Source organism: Chiloscyllium punctatum, chromosome 48 (genome assembly GCF_047496795.1).
Source record: "Chiloscyllium punctatum isolate Juve2018m chromosome 48, sChiPun1.3, whole genome shotgun sequence".
NCBI classification, from domain to species: Eukaryota; Metazoa; Chordata; class Chondrichthyes; order Orectolobiformes; family Hemiscylliidae; genus Chiloscyllium; species Chiloscyllium punctatum.
In genome coordinates, this window is record NC_092786.1 from 41,096,868 (window position 1) to 41,120,485 (window position 23,618).

At 41.2% G+C, this 23,618-nt stretch overlaps 1 protein-coding gene across 2 annotated transcripts in view; it reads left to right on the forward strand.

The window, feature by feature from the left end:
- The first annotated feature begins 262 nt into the window (after positions 1–262).
- Positions 263–23,618, forward strand: part of LOC140469166 (regulator of G-protein signaling 7-binding protein-like) — a 33,553-nt gene continuing 10,197 nt past the window's right edge. Inside the window, exons 1-6 of one of the 2 annotated variants that reach the window (XM_072565477.1) lie at positions 263–494; positions 787–953; positions 12,242–12,372; positions 15,774–15,933; positions 17,831–17,901; positions 22,181–23,111. In XM_072565477.1, the coding sequence (XP_072421578.1) occupies positions 429–494; positions 787–953; positions 12,242–12,372; positions 15,774–15,933; positions 17,831–17,901; positions 22,181–22,242 (657 nt within the window). In that variant the 5' untranslated portion in view covers positions 263–428 and the 3' untranslated portion in view covers positions 22,243–23,111. Of the gene's footprint in view, positions 495–786; positions 954–12,241; positions 12,373–15,773; positions 15,934–17,830; positions 17,902–22,180; positions 23,112–23,618 lie in introns of those variants that run through there. The other variant, XM_072565476.1, reaches the window with a different exon arrangement.

A 23,618-nucleotide genomic window follows, 5' to 3' on the forward strand; every position in this document is an offset into this window, starting at 1 on the left:
TATTTATACGTTGTCAAAAAATGCTGTTGGGTTCTATACAGGAGGGTAAAAAGTAAGGATTTGAGTCTGAGGCATCAGGAGGGTCCAATAACAGAGCAGACCTCCATTTAACTTCAGCAGCAAGAGCTCAGACTGTGGTCTTTCCCAACTCGAACTGAGAGGGGGTGTCTATGATCCCCCCAGTATCAGGCGCTGTGTGATCATTGTAGACAAGCAGGGAGTAGAAGTTGAAGATGCATCTTCCTGGCTGCGCCTGACTACAGCGGGGAGGGGAGGGGAGGGGGGTTTACGGAAAACTGAGGAGAAATTGGATCTCCATCGCATTGAGACAGGCGAGACGGTGCGGACGATCCGGGGACCCGCGGTGTCCTGCCCGCTAGATGGATGCGGAACCGAGGGTGGACGGCACTGGCTCTCGGTTGGAATGAATGACTGTCGCTGGCGGGGAGACGCGGGGTAACATGACAAAAGGACAAATCGGAGAGTGTAACCTGGTAGGTTGGTCTCCTTACTTCCTCCTGTCGGTCGAAATGTATCACACAGCATCTTGGAGCCAGTAAAGTCTCAATCAGTAAACCGACAGCTCAATGTCCCCTCCCCCTTTCAGATATAAAACACCCAGTGTTTACAATTCACTGCATCGCCTGCACTCACACCGCGCCCCATTCCCTAACTGAGGGAGTTTGGGATCTAACAGTGACCAGAAATGCCCCCAATTTGTCTTGTTGCTGCCTTTTAACTCTTGCCTCCTCGTTCCCCCCCCCCCCCCCCCACTCCCCGCCTCAGGTCATTCAGGATTTGAACATTCAGGTCGCTCTCTTCAGGGAACTGGTCATCTCCATCGGCAATGGTTCCTGTGACAGCCCGGCCGTCCGCAAGGAGATACGGGATGTCAGGGCCACGTGCAAAGCTCTGGCCAAGCAATCCCATCAGGTCTGCTCCCCCCTCTACAGGTAAGCCCAACCCAACACAAATCCTACATCCCACCCAGGGGCGTTAGTGGAGCCAGGGGCTGTTTCTGTTCTGTAATCAGGTCAGCCAGGAGGACCTCATAGAATGAGTCTCCTGATTGGGACAGTTAATCAGAGAGCCCTGGCTGACACATAAGAACAGGAGTTTTGAGCCAAAATGGCTCAGTGTCAATAATTTGGTGATGGGATACCAGCCTCTGTGGAGTTATTTCAGTGGCTATGAGAGGAAAGCATGCTCCTGAAGAACTTCGCTCACAACCATTGTCTGAGATGGGGTAAGCAATTCTGGCACCATGCTGTTATTTGGGAAGTTTGACTCATTTGGTCCTGACTTTGAAGACTGGGCCCAGTATGTGGAAAGAATGTGTTCGTTTTGCTGGGCAGATGAAAAGCAAAGAGTAATTCTCCTGAGAGTTTGCGGATCCGCAGCTTTTTTTCAGTTCTAAGGAGCCTAACTTTCTCTCCCTGAGGCACAAAATAATAAAACCTTTCATGAGTTGATGGATTTAGTTAAGGAATATTATGACCCCAAGCCTCTCCTGATTCTGAGATGCTATTGGTTTCACTTGGCAGTTCAAGAATCATGGGAATCTGTATTGGGATTTTTGCCTAGGCTAAGATAACATGTGACTTTGGTTTAACCCTTAATGAGATACTGAGAGAATCATTTAGTATGTGGGATTAATCATGTGACCTACTAGCGGAAGTCCAACCTGACTTCAAACAGGCACTATAACTGGCTTTATCATTGGAAAATGCAGCAAGTGGAGCATATGAGTTGCAAAATATTCCAGTAGAAGTGAACACCCTCGCTAGCCTGATTGAGCTTGGGGAACAGCACTTGACTAAAGTGAATTGCATTGTCTCACTCAGGTCATATCCTGAACAGAAGGACTCTAGGTCAGCCCACAGCAAAACCCCAAAACAAAGCCAAGCCTTGGTCAAACAGTTAACATTTTCTTCAGGATCCAGGCCAGCAAACCATTACCATTACTGCCAATATGTGAACTCAAGACAGCAAAAGAGTTCCACGAGACCCAAATGGAGTAAGAGAACTCATAGGCTGGTATCCAGGACAGTGCACACCCTGGAAAGTCCGCTTACAGCTGGCTTGGAACAGTTAAATCGCTTAGCAACATCCAAATCAGAACCAAATCAAAAGAGATATCTGGTTAAATGGTCACCCAGTTCTAAAGGAGATCAATACTGGCGCAGAACCAGTCTTTAACAAAATTTGCTCTGGATTTAAACCCTTCGGTTTGCACAAGACCTTGGCTAGACTGAGAACCTGTACTGAGGAATCTTTACAGATTAAGGGTGCAACTTCAGTTCCAATCTCTTTTGAAAAGCAGCTGGTTCAGTTACTACTGATTGTGCCCATGCTTGATGGGGAAAAATTGGTTGAGAAAGATTCCCTGAGATTGGCTTGACATTTTTTGGTTAGAAAATGATTTCCTGAGTGAAATCCTAATTAAATACCCAGAAGCACTTCAGGAAAGTCTTGGTGCTATCAAAGGAGCCAAGGCCACCTTACGTGTTGACCAGGAAGCAATTCCATGACTCTGCAGTTCCTTGATTCAGCAATTGCATGATTCTGAAAGGCCTGCCCAGTGCCATTTGCCTTTCAGGCAAAAGTAGAGACAGAAATCAGGAGGCTGGAAAGTGAAGGAATCATCAAACCAGTCCCATTTGCGAAATGGGCAGCACTGATTTTATTGATTGTGAAGCCCGATGAGTCAGTTTGCCTTTGTGGGGATCTTAAACAAACAGTAAAATACTTTTGCAGCTGGATAAATAACCAATCTCTTGCCTAGAGGATTTATACGCAAAGCTGGCAGGGGGGGCTGACATGAGCTATGCATTCCTGCAATTGCAGTTAGATGAGAATTCCCAGAAGTATATTACAATTAATACCCATAAGGATTTGTATGAATATATGAGTCTGCCATTTGGAGTATCATCAGCCTGTGCAATTTTTCAACGGACGATGGAGAACATATTACAGGTTCTACGCCAGATCGGCATTTATCTAGATGATATGCTAATAACAGGGAAGACCAATAAGAAGCACTTAGAGAACCTGGACATAGTTCTTAGACATTTCTCCCTGGCAGGTGGACGCTTTAGAAGTAAAAATGTGTGTTCTAGGCACCTCAGGTGACCTACTTGGGCTTGACAAGGGTTGACAAGACTGGGTTACACAAGTTGGAAGATAAGGAGAGGCCAATCAAAGGTGCCTTGGCTCCCATGTCTGTATCTGAGCTTAGGTCTTTCCTTTGGCTGGTGAACTATTATGGAAAGTTCAAACATAACCCGGCCTTCAGCCTGGCAGCTTTCCATCAATTTTTTGAAAAGATTTGGAAATGTTTGCGTAGCCAAGTCATAGATTTCAGGGAAGTGATGAAACAGCTAATATCCACTAAAATGTTGGCACACTATGATCCCAAGCGAGATCTGGTGATGCGTCCCCATACGACATCAGGGCAGTTTTAACTCATAGGTGGCCCAAAGGAGAGGAACATCTAATAGTGTATGCATTCAAGACTTTGGTTAACGACAACACAAAATGCCCAGATAGAGAAGAAATATTTGGCGGTCATATTTGGAGAAGGTGAGGATTGCAGATGCTGGAGATCAGAGTGAAAAAGTGTGGTGCTGGAAAAGCACAGCTGGTCAGGCAGCATCAGAGGAGCACGGGAATTGACATTTCGGGCATAAGAGGTCGTATTTGGAACTAGAAAGTTCCACCAATACCTTTACGGATGTAAATCTGTAATAATAATAGATCACAAATCCTGCCAGGTCAACGTAAAGAGTTAAACATTACACAACAGCAGGTTATAGTCCAACAGGTTTATTTGGAAGTACAACCTTTTAGAATACTGCTCCTCAAAAGCTTGTACTTCCAATTAAACCTGTTGGACTATAACCTGGTGTTGTGTGACTTTTAACTTTGTCCACCCCAGTCCAATACCTCCCCATCATAACTTAAAGAGGACAAGGCAGTGCTTCAGGTCAAATTCAGGGATGGGCTCTGATTCTAAGTGCGTATAATTAGAAGTTGGAACACCGTCCGGGAGGCCATGTAGCAAATGCGGATGTATTGAGCTGCCTTCCACTGGCAGATACACCACCATTGGTTCTGTCACGGGGGAGTCCATAATGTTTTTAAATTTTGTGGAGACACTTCCCGTCACAGCTGACAATATCAGACCTGGTTCAAGCAAAATTGAAACAGTTGGTGGTGATAGGGGAAGCCAAAGGCCCATCACAACCAGAATTGAAATCTTTTTAAACCTGGAGAGACTAGATCACGGTAGAGCACGGCTTATTATTATGGAGAGCAAGAGTGATTGTCCTTAGCAAAGGTCACCACCAGATACTTGCTGAACTCCTCCAGGCGCTTCCAACATGAAGATATTGGTGAGAATTATACAAGTGGTTTGAGATGTGGCTCTTATTTGAGAGGTGTAATAGTTGTCAACAATGGAAAAATAAACTGTTTAATGTTTTAAAAAATAATGTATGTTCAGGTGAACTTTTCTTTGGTCATCTGAAGTTTTACTCAGTGCAAGTAGGACTTTTGTTTGGTAATTTTGGTGATCCAGTTTGAGTGGTCATGGTTTCCAAAGCACAGTCTAAGCAGTTTCCTTCAAAAACTGTGTTTTACTTGCAGGTAAGGAAAAGTTACACAAATCAGATGGAAAAGGCCTCTGGGTTTTCAGTGTTTAACTGTTACATTCATGACATACCTCACTTTAGATCATAGAATCATAATGTTATAGAGTCACATAGCACAGAAACAAGCCCTTCGGTCCAACCAGTCTATGCTGAACATAGTCCCAAACTAAGCAAGTCTCATCTGCCTACTCCTGGCCATATCCTTCCAAACCTTTCCTATTCACATACGTATCTAAATATATTTTAAACCTTGTAATTGTACCTACATCCACCACTTCTCCAGGAAGTTCATTCTAAACATGAACTTTGACATATGTAAAAAATTTGCCCCTCATGTCTTTTTAAAATCTTTCTTCTCTCACCTTAAAAATGTGGCTCCAGACTTGAAATACCCCCTCCTAGGGAAAGGACAACTACCATTAACTCTATCTATATTCCTCATTATTTTATATATTATTTTCTATAAGGTCACCTCTCAACATCCTACACCCCATTGAAAAAAGTCCCAACCTATCCAGCCTTTCTTTATAACTCAAACTTTCTATAGGTGGCAACATCCTGGTAAGTCTCTTCTGAACTCTGGTTTAAATATGCATTCATAAAATGTGGACAAACATTTCTTGCCCATTCCTAATTGCCCATTGTGTAGTTAAGAGTCAGTCCCAATGCTATGGATCTGGAGTCACATATAGGCCAGACCAGGTAAGAATGGCAGTTTCCTTCCTGAAAATGATATCAATGAGGCAGATGGAATTTTCCAACAATGGGCAATAGATTTACACACTCCATTATACTCTTAATACCAGATTTTTATTGAATTCACATTTCACCACTGATGTGATGGAATTTTGAACCTGCCTCCCAGAACATTACCTAGGTCTCTAGACTAACAGTTCAGTGATAATATCATTATGCCATCGCCACCCCAATTTCATTTGATTTTCACAGAATCACAGAATTGTTACAGTACAGAAGGAGCCCATTCAGTCATCATGTCTCCACGGGCTTTTCTAATGAGCATTTTCGCTATGGCATTGTTGTATTTTGATATTTCGATTCTCCCAAATACAGAGATATCTTAATCCCGCCGTAATTTGTCTAAGTGCAACAAAATCGTTTCTTTACTACCAAAGGTACATGCCTTTGTGCATCTGTGCAGTACTAGGAATTGTTAATAATAATTTTTGACTTGAATTATCTGGCAGCTATCAGTTGTTTTGGGCAACATTTTTACTATGGCTCACCAGAAGCCTTATCTAAAGACTTATCTACTTGGAAGACTTTAAATGTTCTATCACAATCCTGGATTACAGACTTTTAAAAAAATGTAATTGGGTAACTATAGTACCTCCTGGCAGGATTGTAAAAGTGATACAGGTAAGTATTTCTGGTAAATGCAAGAAATGAATCAGACCAAGTGCTGGAAAATGGATTTAAACAGATGAATGTTTAATAATGATGTGGACACAATAGGCTGAAGGCTCCTGCCTGTGCTGTAAAAACTCTTAACTTACATTGATATAGCACCAATCATATGTGGGATATCACAAGTATTTAATTGTCTATGAAGTACTTTAAGTGGAGCAACTGTTCTTTGACACTGGTAGTTTTCCAATTACCTCTACTCTTAGCAAAGCAAGGAGGGAAGAGTCTCAAATTTATGTCAGCCAGAGTGAGAACTGAACCTGCAATGTTGGCATTATCCTGGATCACCCATTAGGCAGCAACAAGTAAGGTAAGTGACTAGATCATGTATATGATTGGCATTGGATAATTGAAGTGCAGAAATAGCTCAGAATCTTGTTTATTGATAGAGATAGATTAATTTGAAGTGAGTGTCTAGATTTCAATGAAGTGGACTGTTAAAGTGGATTAATATAGGTATAATTCCTGACAGCAGCTCAATAAACTGCTGGGAGGAAAAATAGAGGAACAACAGAATCAATAGGACAGTGAAAGAAAATTTTGATTCCTGCAATGTTGAGGTTCAGTTATACAACCAATCATTTGTTGGCATTGTCAAATCCAACCAACACAACAGAAATTTTTTACCATTGGATTCTCTGCCACAGTATCCTTGACATGCTTAAACAAATTCAGATTAGTTTAAATGCTCCACATAAAAGTTACACAAGAACGAAATATTGTCGATGCTGGAAGCCCAAAATAAAAACACAAGAACATTGTGAAATCATCAGAGGACGAGAATGTTGAAGCTTCAGGATAATGGCTTTTCTGATTGAAGAAAGAAAGGTCATCAACCCAAAATATTACCTTTGTTTCTCTCTCCATGAATGCTGCCTGATCATCTGAATAATGATTAGTTTGCAGTGCTTAAAAGGAACATTTGCTGATGTTCTTCCTATCCTGCTAGTAACATCGCTGCAGACATAACAGCAAATTGCTCTTCCCATCACGGAAACCGGGATGATCTGTCTATACTACAGATCTCACTGAAACCATCACCCACAATTATGCAATTACTATGTAATGTCTAACACAGGGTTCTGCAGGCATGATGTAAAACAACTGAAAGGTTGTTTTTCTCCACCTTAACTCTAAGTCAGCAGGCTGGTTAGCACAGTTGGCTAGTGTATAGTTCAGAATAGCACTGGTTTGATTCCTGTTCCAACTGAGATAGACTTGGGACCCTGCTTCCTCAATTTGTTCCTGAGAGTGGAGGCAGTGGCAACCAGCAGTGAAGAAACTAGTTCAGGATGAAGCATCAGCAATGACTTCCTTTTATGTTGCTTGTCAAGTTTATTCTGGAGACAGCATGAGAATGAGTAGATTGGTGCTTTCATTAATAATAAATCCCCTGTTGTGGTATTTACATTAAAAGTCTGAATATTCTGTCTTTTTCTGGGTCCTACATGCAAATGTACCCAAATGATACATTTGAACAGCTTGTTTAAACTGTCATAACACACATCTGGAGCAGGTTGGACTTAAACCCAAGCCTCTGGCTCAAAGGTAGGGACACTACCACTGGATCACATGAGCCCTCAAATACACACACAGAATAAGGGAGCTGGACCTTACTTTGGAACAAGAGTTAGTTATCCCCATTCTTTCTGAAATCCCAGAATTATTCCTGACATCCTCCCAGCTGGTTCTACCTCTTGCCTTGTGTGTTTCTGTTTAGCTTTAACCATCTTTCCACAGATGTATTTATTCTATTTGTACTAACAACCAGCCAGAGCCTAAAATAGCATATACTTTCTTGTGTATCACGAGTGGAAACACAGTAATCAACACAGTTAATTTCAAAGTACAACCTTCAGAAAATGAAGTTTAAAGTAGTGTAAAAAGTGGATAAGTTAACATGATTAAGTCTAAGCTGAAAATGTGTTGCTGGAAAAATGCAGCAGGTCAGGCAGCATCCAAGGAGCAGGAGAATCGACGTTTCGGGCATGAGCCCTTCTTCAGGAATGAGGAAATTGTGCCAAGCAGGCTAAGATAAAAGGTAGGGAGGAGGGACTTGGGGGAGGGGCGTTGGGAATGCGATAGGTGGAAGGAGGTCAAGGTGACGGTGATAAGCCAGAGTGGGGGTGGGGGCGGAGAGGTCAGGAAGAAGATTGCAGGTTAGGAAGGTGGTGCTGAGTTTGAGGGTTAGGACGAAGATAAGGTGGGGGGAGGGGAAATGAGGAAACTGGAGAAATCTGAGTTCATCCCTTGTGGTTGGAGGGTTCCTAGGCGGAAGATGAGACGCTCTTCCTCCAGCCGTCGTGTTGCTATGGTCTGGCGATGGAGGAGTCCAAGGAGCTGCATGTCCTTGGTGGAATGGGAGGGGGAGTTGAAGTGTTGAGCCACTGGATGGTTGAGTTGGTTGGTCCGGATGTCCCAGAGGTGTTCTCTGAAACGTTCCGCAAATAGGTGGCCTGTCTCCCCAATATAGAGGAGGCCACATCGGGTGCAGCAGGTGCAGTAAATGATGTGTGTGGAGGTGCAGGTAAATCTGTGGCGTATATGGAAGGATCCCTTGGGGCCTTGGAGGGAGGTAAGGGGGGAGGTGTGGGCGCAAGTTTTGCATTTCTTGCGGTTGCAGGGGAAGGTGCCGGGAGTGGAGGTTGTGTTGGTGGGGGGTGTGGACCTGATGAGGGAGTCACGGAGGGAGTGGTCTTTTCGGAACGTTGATAGGGGAGGGGAGGGAAATATATCCCTGGTGGTGGGGTCCGTTTGGAGGTGGTGGAAATGACAACGGATGATACAATGTATATGGAGGTTGGTGGGGTGGTAGGTGAGGACCAGTGGGGTTCTGTCCTAGTGGCGATTGGAGGGGCGGGGCTCAAGGGCAGAGGAGCGGGAAGTGGAGGAGATGCGGTGGAGGGCATCGTCGATCACGTCTGTGGGGAAATTGCAGTCTTTGAAGAAGGAGGCCATTTGGGTTGTTCGGTATTGGATGTGGTCCTCCTGGGAGCAGATGCGGCGGAGACGAAGGAATTGGGAATATGTCTAAGTTTAAGTCCTAAGTTTGGATTGTTTAAAAATTAGGGCAGCTTGTTTCAACAAAATATCAGATACAAATAAATATTTTGAGCAGATGAAATCAAATAAATTTGTAGCCAATACAGAATCATACAATGTGGAAAGAGGCCATTCAGCCCATCGAGTCCTCACAACCCTCTGAAGAACATCCCACCCACAACCATTCCCTGCCCTCTCCCTGTACCCCTACATTTTCCATGGCCTAATCCATCTAACCGACACATCCTGGACACTATGGGCAATTAAGCATAGCCAATCCACGTAACCTGCACATCTTTGAATTGTGGGAGCAAACTGGGGCACATAGAGGAAACCCACAGAGAATGTGCACACTCCAGACATAGACAGGCACTTGGAGGTGGAATTGAACCTTGATCCCTGGCACTGAGCCACCATGCCGCCCCATTAATTAATTATTAATTGTGCAACACTATTTTGTTCCAATTATGACTTAAAGTAAGCTTCATATCTATTCATAAATTCTAGAATGTAAAATAGATTTTGCTTCTAATGGGAAGATCTGTTAGATTGTATGAAAATCAGGGTGAGCTAGCAAATTGGATACATTCCTGATGAAGGCTTTTTGTCTGAAGCGCTGATTTTTCTGCTCCTCAGTTGCTGCCTGACCTGCTGTGCTTTTCCAGCACCACTCTAAACTTGACTCTGATCTCCAGCATCTACATTCCTCACTTTCACCTAAATGGATACAAAATTGGTTTGATGGTAGGAAGCAGAGGGTGCTTTGCCTTTTCATATCAGGATGTTTATCAGACTGGAGGCCTGTGACTAGTGAAGTGCCTCAGGGGTTGGTGCTGGATCTATTACTGTTTGTTATCTGTATCAATGATTTGGATGAGAACGTACAAGGCATGATTAGTAAGTTTGCTTTTGACACTAAAATAGGCAGGATCTTGGACCATGAGGAAGGTTATCAGAAATTGCAGCAGGACCTTGATCAGCTGGGGAACTGGGCTGACAAATGACAAATGGAGTTTAATATAGATAAGTGTAAGGTCTTGCGTTTTGGAAAGTCAAGTCAAAGTAGGAGTTTCATGGTGAATGGTTGGATGTTAAGGAGTGTAGTAGAACAGAGAGATTTTGGAGTTTAGGTTCACAATGGTCTGAGTCAATGGGAGAGATTGGACAGGCTAGGACTTCTTTCTTTAGTGGATAGGAGCCTGAGGGGGGATGTTATAGAACTGTAAAAGATCATGAGAGGCGTAGATAGGGTTAATATACTCAGTCTTTTTCCCAGGGTTTGGAAATTGAGGACTAGAGGACATCAGTTTAAGGTTAGAGGGGAACAAGTAAAAGGAAACCTGAAGGGCAATGTTTTTACACAGAGGATGGTACACATATGGAATGAGCTGCCAGCAGAAGTGATTGAAGTGGGTACATTGACAACATTTAAAAGGCTTTGGACAAATACATGGATAGGAAACGAGTAGAAGGATATAGGCCAAGTGCAGGGAAATGGGGCAAGTGTGGATGGATATTTTGGTCAACATGGAACAGTTTCCGTGGTGTAGGACTCTATGACTCATTATGACCTCCATAAACATTATACCTTCAAAATCTGGAAATTACACAAACTACAGTCCCATATCAGTTGGATGGTTGGGTAAGATTTACTGAATAAGAATACTAGAAAGAGAATGTGCTAAAACTAAAGGTTATTGCAAATAAAGACCTGATATAGGAATGTACAGAGGTGTTAACTTGTTAATGAGCTAATATGTTAGAATATGAAAAAGGCAAAGGGGTAATAATGAAAGCAAGCAAACTCAACAATATTAAAACCGTGTTTTCAAAATAAACAAAAGTGGTTTGAAAAATAATGCATCTTAACTAAGACCCAAAATACTTCCTTTTGAATCTTACATACAATTCCAGTTCACACATAAGAATGTTCCTGAATACAAGGTGGAGAAATGGATATTGAGCAGCACCAATAGAATGGAGGTGGGATGCAGAAGCCTAATGCATAGGCAATGAGACAGATATTGTAGAGCTGATCAATTCCACAAAAGCATCTTTTTTTAAACTTATGGATAAAGATTAGTTTTTATACTGTCAAGTCAAGGCATGATTTTTTCATAATCTATGGTTAATATCATCCAGGAATAAAATAAATGATTGCTGAGGACCTCATTTGTTACTGCTGCTATTCAATTTTGTATTTCTGTTGTCACCAATTAACTTCAACATAATTGTACACTAAAACACAGGTCTGTTGACATAATGAGGACACTATCCTATCTAGTTTCAATTTAAACTTTTAAAGTAATTGTGGATATTTAAAGACCCTATTCTAATCCATATTTAAATGTCTCTTGTGCTTTCTCACATTTAAGCCACATCGTAAATATCACAAGCGTCCATTTCTGCAGTGCATAGAATATAAAATAATAGCATTATCTTTCAGATGATGCAGAAACCCACATAATACTGAAAGTAATCTACATTTAAAAAGATGAATTATTCACCGTCTATTTCTTGCCTGAAAAATGGGTAACTGATCAATAAACAAATTGATGCCCAATTCAATCATTAGATTGGCTTTGTGAATGGCCAGAAGTTCCACCCAAATAGATAGGAGGCTATTTACATATACATACTGGGGTGATATGATGACTGTTAAATCCAGATTACATATTAAATGTACACTTGGGCAAAGCATTCATCAGTTCCTCTTAGTCCCAACAACAGGCTTGATGGATTGGCTTACAACATGTAGAAGGCAATTTTCATCTTACCGAAATCAATATTCAGCATTCATTTCCTGTCAAACCCTCCTGATTATGTCATTGGACTGATTCCATGTATGCCAACAATCCCTTTTGCTCACACGACAATCTCTTCCCCCTAACACTTATGTTGTAGATTAAAAGGAAACAATTGTTGCCTGTGATATTTTGTACATTCGAAACCTTGCATGTGTAGAAAATGTAATTTCTGCATCTGTTTTACCAATTATCGATAAAATATATGTGTACATTATTTATTTGAAAAACATTTCAAAGAAAATAGCATGTCAAAGCCATACAAATAATGTATTTCTGATTGAATAGTTGCTCATTTTTGTGTTGCAATTTTTATAGCCTCGAAGATGAAGACTTGCAGCCTGGTATCTGCAGAATTCATATACTGTTTTATGGGTGTCTGGAGATGTTTATAACTGAAATGCTTAAATCGTTATACTTAATGGAATCTTTTCAAATTCGAAAAAAAGGTATTTTTGAATTTACTGATATCCTTCCGTGTTAAATTAGAAATTGATAATTAAGAAATGAATATAAATAGAAAAATATTCATCTATTTCCTTATATGCCAGGAAAAAAAAAGAAATATACCTTTAGCAAAGGTATACTACTAGCTGTAATCATTGCATTTGGGAATAAGCTGGATAAGGACACTATTGGTAATTATTCTGTTTTCTGTATCAGTATGGAGATCAAAGACAGCAAAAGCCTGATTTTGAAAGCAAGTGATTATGGAAAGCATTACTGAAGCTTTGGATTTTCTCAGTTAAATATTCCTATCATGGAACCATCCAAAAGGAATTAGTTTCAATACAGATTGGATTTCATCAGATTGCAGTAGACTTGATCAATGACCAGTGCAGAGTCAGATATTGGATGCTGCCATTTCCATTTGTGAAATGCACACAGCATCATAGTATAAACCAGAGTATCTTAATAATGCTAGACGTCTGGTAGCAAAGAGGGCTATTGCATAACTATTATCAAAGAATTTATTTGCATTCACAAAATTTATTCTGATTTGACTTGACAATTTATTGCAATATATGAAGAAAACTAATTTAAATTATTTTCAGTTAAAATACTAAACCCACATATTAAATAATATTTGATCTTAGAAACATAAGCCTGATACTTTATTTGAGAGTAAATTGAAATACATTTATACCTGGAACTTTGCATTTGCGTGGTCTTTATTTTGAATGTACAAAGCTGCATAATTGGAAAGAGAAAGGTGAACTTTGGGTGGGGGAGAAGGGAAGAGGAGGAGGAGGGTGTTGTGGGATCACTGATTTTGACCTTGGTGGTTGACAAGGGTAAAGAACAACTGAGAGATTTTTCTTAATACATTTGAACAAGCCAGAGCGTTTACAATTTGCTCCAATAACATTGCTTTGTTGTAATATTAAACAATCACTGACAAGCCTACAAGGAACAGTCATATTCAGTACTGACATGGTATTGGAAAGAACTCCAGAGGCAAGAATAAAGCCTTACATTCTATACCATGTGAACCGTTTAAATTTGTACAGAGCTGTGGTGCAGCTGTACTGTTTCTGATGTGACTCTTGTGCTTCTGCTGTTATCATAAGCCAACAGATAACTCTCAATGCAGCTACAACTTGCTAACATTCTATATACTGATATGGGTTGGAAGGCCATTTCTAAAATCCATGGTCTACATAATCTTGGTCTAAATCATGTCTAAAACATGACAGTTTTTCTTTGCACCTTACTGTATAGAATATTAATCATTGGATGAATATGAAAAAACTAATACTGTTTATGTCGACAAATTGAATTGAACCCATTCTACTACCAGCTGTTCCAAATATTTCCACTCTTTGTTAATTTTGGTGTTATTCAGACATGATTCTAATGACAAGGAACTGAATGTTTGTGACTGAAGAGACTTAAGCATACATCTCAGAGAATAGTTCACATTAAAGAACCTTGTTCAACTTGATCATTATTAACTATTAAAAATTAACCAGTGTAATTTGTTTGATCCTCCTCCATTTACCAACAATGATTTAACCACAGCCTACTTTAAAATGGAGTAGCAATCCATCTGCAAAGAATTCTGGTAAAATTCTTTGCAGATGAATTACTTCCAATGCCATTCATAAAATCATTGATGAAGAGGAGAAATAGAATGAAGCTAATCAGTGGTCTCTATTGGCCTTCTACATTTTTTTCTTTATTCTTTCATGGAGTGTGGCATTGCTATTTGTTGCCCTTGAACTGAATGACTTGCTAAGCTACTTAGCAAATAGCTACTAAGCTATGGATCTGGTACCATATATAAGCCAGACTAAGTAAGGATGGCCAGTTTAACTTCCCCAAAAAATGACAAGATAGGCTTTTACTTAATCAGTGACAATGCTCATCATCACCCTTAATTGCACTTGCTTTTTATTCCAAATTTGATTTAATTGAATTTAAATTCAATCAATTGCTTTGGTGGGTGAACAGCTGTGATAAAAATCACTCTTTACGATGTGGTCACCAGACCCAAAATATCTATTCACATTGGGAGTTATACTCACCCATCTAACAACTTTAAGTTATTTGAATAGCACCTTGTGTCTTCAGATTGTTGAAATGTAATTCCAATGAATATTTGTTTAGTTGAGATGTTGCACTTTAAAGCACTGAAATGGATATTTATAGTGTCAACAGAAAGGGGCTTTCCCTCTAACTATTGCTGGGATACAACTTCCAGGCCATATCATTAAACTTAAGTACTACTAGGATTAATGATGTCATTTAGCCAATAACATTCTTTTCCAGATGCTAAGGTGTACATCACTTTTGCACCATTGAATATTATCTGTTGCAGCCATAAAGACAGATAGATGAGTGACAGTTCTCCTGCCATTTGGTCATTGCTTTTGGCCTCTGTTTTATCCATACCCTTTCTCACACCTTGCCTCCAGGTACTCCGGTCAGCAGTGAAGATGTGCCACACATTGACCCTGAACCCAGTCAACATGAAATTGCACTTACAGATGTCCTTGTATTGCAATTTGTTTAGAGCAAGCTCACCAAAGAACTTGTCTTGAGAATGTAGTTGCTGTCCATTCAGTTAACATGACCTAGCCAGAGTCACCAACTGGCTCATGAGGCCAAACATGCTGGAGTCCCTCCACCTTGGGTACTTCCATATTCAGCACTTTCTCCTACCAGGAGATGCACAATATTTGACTGAGACGGCAGGGGTGAAACCTTATCAGCTGTCAGGCTTGTATTACTTATCCATGCTTTGCTGCTTTAAATGAGCTTGGCACCAACCGAGCCTTGTATTTTCAGTTGGCTTGCTATTGGCCCACACTTAATTTTTCAACTTTGATACAACAGCTGCAATTTTCATGGAATCCCTGCAGTGTGAAGCAGGCCATTTGGTTCCTTGAGTCCACGCCAGCCCTCCAAAGAGCATTCTCACCCTGTCCTTGTTACCCTGCAATTCCCATGGCTAATCCACCTATCCTGCACATCTTTGGACTATGGAGGAAACCAGACCACTCAGGGGATCCCATGTACTCACGGGCAGAATGTGTCAACTCTACACAGACAGTCGCCTGAGGGGGGAATCAAACCTGGATCCCTGGCATTGTGAGGCAGCCATGCTAATCGCTAAGCCCCTGTGCCACCCCTTTGGTGACCTTAGCATCAAAGACAATAAAATCTGCTTGAAAACAATCTTTTATTATAGCTAACTATGCTTAATGGAGAAATCCAAACTGAAATGAATTTGTAGACCTTAATTGGAAATGATTTAAACGTCAACTATCTTCATAATAATAAAACAAAATACTATTCCTTGACTTTTTTCTAAGCTGCTAACATTTAAAAGTGTCTTCCCCTTCAGAACAAATTATTTGTCCTACTCCTGGAATTCCTTATGAACGCGAAGAGGAACATTCCCAGGCGCCATTCCTAGAAGACATCACCTACTCTTCATCTTCACAAGAGCTGGACATGTTGGCATCTCACTTAGACACAGCACTGGAAATGGAATGTACGGAAAGGTAAACTCTTTGGGCTTTAATGTGGCCAAGACATACATTCACACAAGAATAGATCAGGTCAGTTAAGCGAAAAATGACCTTATCCATACCAACAGGAGACATTTAAGCAAAACAACAAATGGCACAGCAGCTCACTGGTTTGCACTGCTGCCTTACAGCACCAGGGGCCTGGATTTAATTCTAGCCTCGGGCCACTGTGTGGAGTTTGCATATTAGATTAGATTAGATTACTTACAGTGTGGAAACAGACCCTTCGGCCCAACAAGTCCACACCGCCCCGCCGAAGTGTAACCCACCCATACCCCTACATCTACATCTACCCCTTACCTAACACTACGGGCAATTTAGCATGACCAATTCACCTGACCTGCACATCTTTGGAGTGTGGGAGGAAACCGGAGCACCCGGAGGAAACCCACGCAGACACGGGGAGAACGTGCAAACTCCACACAGTCAGTCGCCTGAGGCGGGAATTGAACCCGGGTCGCTGGCGCTGTGAGGCAGCAGTGCTAACCACTGTGCCACCATGCCGCCCTCTGTCTCCCTCTGTCTGCATGGGTTTCTGCCGGGTGCTCTGGTTTCCTCCCACAGTCCAAAATGTGCAGGTTTGGTGGATTGGCCATGCTAAATTGCCCATAGTGTCCAGGCTAGGTAGATTACCAATAGCTAATGTAGCGTTACAGGGTTATGGGGAGGGTCAGTGCAGACACGATGGACCGAACAGCTACTATTTGCATTGTAGGGATTCTATGATTCAAACAACGCTGAAAATCTGGAATTAGTATCAGTTTTAACTTTGTTTGGATAAACCCATCATCAAAATTCTTCAGGATAGCATAAGAGTCCTTCTCTGGGTCGAAATAAAACACAGGTGGGACAGTAGTAGGTTGAAATTAGGGATCAAATGTGCTGTTTCACAAAGACTGAGTAAATTCATTCTTTTTTGAAATGCGTGGCCGAGTACTCAGCTCAGACCTATGAAAAGGCATTTTTTAAAAATGACTCCCATCTGAAAGAGGGTGGAAAGGGGTTGGGAGATTCCCTTAAACAATTAGATTTTGGGCACAATTCAGCTGGTAATGGCAGATAAGTGGGGTGGGGGCTTGAATTGTGGAGATGCAGGGAAGTTGGGAACATGCTGAGGTAGGTGATCCTGAATTCCTCAAATTCAAAACAACTGCAAAACAAAGATGCTTCATCTTCCTCCATCAATTTGTAGCCCTTTATTCTGAATACTGACTTCCAACAACTTCAGACCTTAGTGTCCCCCATAAATTTCCCATGAGAGCCTTCCAATTGAATGGGTAGGTTTCCCTTGTGTGGTATATGTGTAACACATACCCCTTCAGAAATGAATAGTTTGTCTTAAAAGCTGGTATCTGCCTTTACATTTTTTGTACTTTTATTCTTTTGATCAATTTAATCAGGGCATGAGCTTTATATTTGATTAACCTTACTTTTAACATTCTACTTGGGACATTTAAGCGACTGCTGGACATGCATATGGATAGTAGTGAATTGAGGGGTGCGTAGGTTGTTATTTTATTTTACATTAGGATTAACCCTCGGCACAACATCGTGGGCCAAAGGGCCTGTTCTGTGCTGTACTTTTCTATGTTCTGTGGTCAATATTTGAAGGTGTTTTCCATGGTAATTATTGTCTGAAAATATTATAATTTGTTCTATGAATGGAACTACCTGAGTGAAAAGTAGGAAATCATTCAAGTAATGACAGTGGTTTCATCATTAGTTTGGTTGTTTGTTATGGATTTAATACAGATCAGAAGGGCATTGAAACACAGTAGCTCACAGTCACAAGTTCATAAATTATCAGCATTGTATCAAAACGATCTTCAGTTAAAAAGTATCTAAAAACTGCTTACGTTTGCCATTTCAGTGATATTCAGGAAATGCGGTACCTTCTGAGAAATCTCAGGGACTCCATACCACACTATCTTAAAATACAGGGTATGTACTTAGTATATTTTCAAGTGTAAAATGTTTAAAAATGTTCCCTTGAGAAAATGTGTTTGATTTATATTTGCATACTATTTATACATACAACACAGAAGGAAAGAGTAATAAACATGTTAAGGTTTTAAGTGTCGTGCTTTTAAATAGCGATCAGACTATATTAGCAGCTTTATAAAGGTACAATATATGAGTGAGGTGGCAATGGGGTATAACACCACCTGCTCTGGGTTCAAATCTAATGATGATAAAGTTATAGTTTAAAATGAAAGATTCCTTAGGAATCTCAACCTGATTCATAGGCATGCAAATCCAACCACAAAACACGATTGGTAAACAAAATGGGAAAATCACTTTCATTGATTATAGACTTTCAAACCGGACCCAAAGGATTCATGAAAGAATCGGGAGGCCATCAGAATCCTGCCCTTTTGCTGCATTTGTTAATTTACGAATGTGCTATTCTTTGTGGTGCCTTACTAATAAAGCATGTTTTTCACAAACAGGACATCTTCCACTGTTTTAGTAGTGAGAGGAATGTGGGCTCTGGAGTGAGCCTAAGAATGGGAAAGGAAGAGAAATGGAGGAGTGAAGAGGGTTACCTCAGATTACAATGGGATAGTGATCACATGGGCCAATGGGCTGAGGAGTGGAAGATGGAGTTTAATTCAGATAAATGCGAGGTATAGCATTTTGGAAAATCAAATCTTAGCAGGACTTATACATTTAATGGTAAGGTCCTAGGGAGTGTTGCTGAACAAAGAGACCTTGGAGTGCAGGTTCATAGCTCCTTGAAAGTGGAGTCACAGGTAGATAGGATAGTGAGGAAGGTATTTGGTATGCTTTCCTTTATTGGTCAGAGTATTGAGTACAGGAGTTGGGAGGTCATGTTGTGGCTGTACAGGACATTGGTTAGCCTACTGTTGGAATACTGTGTGCAATTCTGATCTCCTTCCAATTGGAGGGTTGTTGTGAAACTTGAAAGCGTTCAGAAAAGATTTACAAGGATGTTGCCAGGGTTGGAGGATGTTGAGATGTTGAATAGACTGGGGCTGTTTTCCCTGGAGTGTCAGAGGCTGAGGGGCGACCATATTGAGGTTTTTAAAATCATGAGGGGCATGGATAGGGTAAATAGACAAGATCTTTTCCCTGGGGTGGGCGACTCCAGAACTAGAGGGCGTAGGTTTAGGGTGAGAGGGGAAAGATATAAAAGAGACCTAAGGGGCAACTTTTTCACGCAGAGGGTGGTACATGTATGGAATGAGCCGCCAGAGGAAGTGGTGGAGGCTGGGACAATTGCAACATTTAAAAGGCATCTGGATGGGTATATGAATAGGAAGGGTTTAGAGGGATATGGGCCAGGTGCTGGCTGTTGGGATTGGATTGCGTTGGGATATCTGATTGGCATGGACACGTTGGACTGAAGGGTCTGTTTCTGTGCTGCACATCTCTATGACTATGTCTCTAAGTGAAATAAAAGTGGATACAGGGGATGAAAGAGGGAGAAGGAAAGAGAGAAACTGCAGGAAAGGAATTCTAAGTAGTGAATCAACATTTTATCTGGGGAATAAATGGGGAGATGGTACTGCAGTGATCAGGATGCTGGACATTAATCCAGAGGTTCAGGCTTATGGCATGGATGGGAGCAGTTGTTGGTTTGCTTGTGGATGGAATTTAAATTTAATGATTGTCTAAAACTATCATGGATTTTTGTAAAAACACACCCAGTTCATTATACACTTAAACAAAGGTATCGTTGACTGGCCAGCATTTATTGCCTGTCCCTAATTGTCCTTGAAAAGGTGGTGGTGAATTGTCTTCTTAAACCACTGCAGACCACGTGCTGTAGATTGACCCACAATGCTCTTAGGGAGGGAATTCCACAATTTTGACCCAGCAACAGTGATGGAAAGGCAATATATTTCCAAGTCATGATGGTGAGTGGCTTGGAGGGCAACTTATGGTGATGGGGTTCCCATGTATTTGCTACCCATGCCCTTCTGGTTGGAACTATGCCCTGGAACATCAGTTTGGAAGGTACTATCTGACAATCTTTGGTGAGTTTCTGCAGTGCATTTTGTAGATAATACACAGCTGCTACCAAGCATTAGCGGTGCAGGGAGTTGGTGTTTATGGATGTGGTGCCAATCAAATGGGTTGCTTTGTCCTGGATGGTGTCAAACTTCTTGAACACCCATCTAGGCAAGTAGGGAGTGTTCCATCACACTCCTGACTTTTGCTGTGTAGATGGTGGATAGAGTTTGGGGTGACAAGAGCAGTATTTGAAGCCTCTGATCTGCTTTTGTAGCCACTGTATTTATACGGCAAGTTTGCTGATCAATCATAACCCCCACGATGTTGATACAAGGCAATTCAGAGATAGTAACACCATTGAATGTCAAAGGCTCGTGATTAGATTGTCTCTTATTGGAGATGGTCATTGCCTGGCATTTGTGAGGTTACAGGGATAAAGTGAGGGGGTGTGGGACTGGTTGGGATGCTGTTTGGAGGGGTGATACAGACTTGAAGGCCGAATGGTCTCTTTCTGCTCTATAGGGTTTCTATGAGTCTATGACACCCATTAGCCTCTTTTGGTAAACAATAAAGTAATGGTAGGCATTGTCAATAATGCTATCAAGTGGCATTTTCACTGGAAATATGTGCATATTGTTGCTACATTTAGGTTTTGCTGGGGCCAAACAGCCCCAGAACTCATGACAGCCTTGGTCCAAACATAGACAAATAATTCCAGGGGTAAGGCAAGAGACACTGTGCGTATTCACACCGGGTCAAACCTTACCTCTGTGTTATCATGGAGACCTCTCAACATTGAAGGCAGTGGGAATCAGAGCAAAACCTCTCAATTCATTGAAGTCATACTTAGCAGAAGAGAAGATAGTTGTGATTTTTGGAGGCCAGTTATCTCAGTCCCAGAATATTGTTGCAGAAGTTCCCCAAGGCTGCCTAAGCTCCATCTTCAGCCACGTCAACAATAACCTTCCCTCCATAAAGTCAGAAATTGAGATATTTTCTGATGATTGCACAACATTTAGTAACATTTACAACTTCTCAGATACTGAAGCAGTCCATATCCATATAGATAAACACTTGAACAATATTCAGGCTTCCACTGATAAATGATAACTGCCATTTGTGCCAGGCAGTGACCATCTCCAATAAGAAAGAACCTAAGCATGTCCATTGCCAAATCCCTCACTATCAATATCCCAGTGGATTACCACTGACCTGAAATTGAACTGAACTAAACATATAAATACTATGGCTACTAGAACAGTTCAGAAGCTGGGAATCCTATGGTAGTTCACCTGCTGACTCCAAAGCCTTTGAAAAGTCTACAAGGCACATATCAGCAGTGTTGTGCACTACTCTCCAATTGTCTGGAAGATAGTGGGCAAACAACACTCAAAGTCTGATACCATCCAAGACAAAGCAGTCCACTTGATCAGCACCCCATCCACTGATGCTCAGTGACAGCAGTGTGAACTATAGAAGATGTACTGTAGCAAACTACCAAGCCTTCCTCAATAGTACCTTCTCAACCTATGACTTCTACCATCTAAAAGGACAAGGGCAGCAGATGTACGGGAACAGCACCACCTGCCAATTCCTTTCCAAGTCTCTCATCATCTTGACATGGAACAATATCACTGTGTCATAGAGTCACAGAGCTGTACAGCATGGAAACACACCTTCAGTCTAACTCATTCATGCTGACCAGATATCCTAGATAAATCTAGTCACATTTGCCAGCATTTTGCCCCTATCCCAATAAACCCTTCAATGCATATACTCATCCAGATGCATTTTAAATATTGTAATTGTACCAGCCTCCACCACTTCCTCTGGCAACTCATTCCATACACCCTTTGCTATTTCTGAATCAAAGTTCTGGAACTATTCTGTTAACAGGGTTCAGTGTAACTACACCACATGGAATGCAGTAGCTTATATTGGAGTCTCACCCCTGTATTCTCAGGGACAATTAAAATGGGCAATAAAAACAGGCCTTGGCAACAGGCCCCATATCAAATGAATGAATTAGAAACAACTGTTCACTATTTCTCAGTACACAAAAGCTTCCTCCTTATTTGTAGCAATAGCTTAAAACAAAAATGTCTGATGCAATAACTATGGTTTTTGTTCGTTTTTTTTTGTTCATTCCTCTCCCCTCTGTATATGTCTAACTTGTTTCACTTTCTTCCTGTTTTTCATGTTTACCACTCACCATCAGAAATGTTCTGTGTTAAAATTGCAGGAAGCTGCCTGGGAACGATAGAATGGGAGAGAGACCCCAAATATCCAATGATAGGATTTTGAAGGATGTGGAGGAATTGTCTGTGAAAACAAAAACTGGCGAGATGGCTTCTGCTAGATGCAATTAGTCTTAACTGACCAAACCAGGAATGTAAATTCATAGTGAAATAGGAGCTATACTCTGTGTCTGGCTGTTTTAATGACCTATTTGGGTGAAATTATTCTATTTTCAGAATACATATCACCTTAGTGAGCATTAACGCTGTCCCCCAACTTAATACAGTTCCACTAAAAGGCAAATTTTACTGCACTTCCATTGACATAGAGTGATCTGACTGAAATAACTCCTCAGAGACTGAGAACCATCACCAAGTCACCTTTTTATTTACACATAGGGAGTCTTTAACAGTGGTCCAGCCACCTCAGCCAACTCTCAGAGTGAGCAAAACCTCTGACATTCCTGTTTGTATTTTTTTTTAAAACAAGAAGTGCAGAAAACTTTATTCAGTTTCCACCACCAGGAAGAGAGGAAGTACCCAAGTGGCCAGTGATAAGCAGTGCCCTTCTCAACAAAGAACAATGCTAAGTGATCAAAAAAGTGAGGGGGGAGGGCAGGGAATAAATCAAAATAGAGTTGGACCGGGCAAATAATATACTCCACTCCCTGCAGTGTCCACAAGGGGAAGACTCCAGATTTTTTTTCAATTTTCCTGTTTTTTTTATTTTATTAAACAAATTACAAAAACAGTTTACAACAAACAGTTACATTTACAGCTGCATACAAGAGACAACAATTTTACAAGGGAGAGGAGCAAAGCCAGGCCCCAAACCCTACCGTTCAAACAGTTTACAGGGACATGAGGACAAACCCCAAATCCCAGTTTCACAAATAAAAATATAAAGAGACATCAACAATGACATTTGTACATTAGACAATACTGTTACATACAAAAGTGCAAAGATTCCAGTTTATTTTTTATTTTATTAAACAAATTACAAAACAGTTTACAAATAACATTTACAGCTGTACAAGAGATAGCAATTTTACAAGGGGGAGGAGCAGCAAAGACTCCAGTTTTTTTTTCTTTTTTATTTCTCCCAACACCCATGGTGTGTGTGTGTGTGCAGGTGTGAGACACAGTGAGAGACACAAGGTGCACGAATCTTTATTCCATGTCCACCACCAGGAAGATAGGAAAACACCCGGGTGGCCAGTGACAAGCAGTGCCCTTCACATCAAAGGGTAATGCTGTGTGATCAAAACAGTGAAGGGGAGGGTAGGGACTAAATCAAAATAGAGTTGGGGGGGGGGAAATAATGCACTCCACTCCCTGCGGCGCCCACCTCTCCCTGAACAACTCCAGGGAGTTGGTGGACACCGCGTGCTTCTTCTCCAAGGACACCCAGGCTCTAACATAACCGCGGAAGAGGGGCAGGCA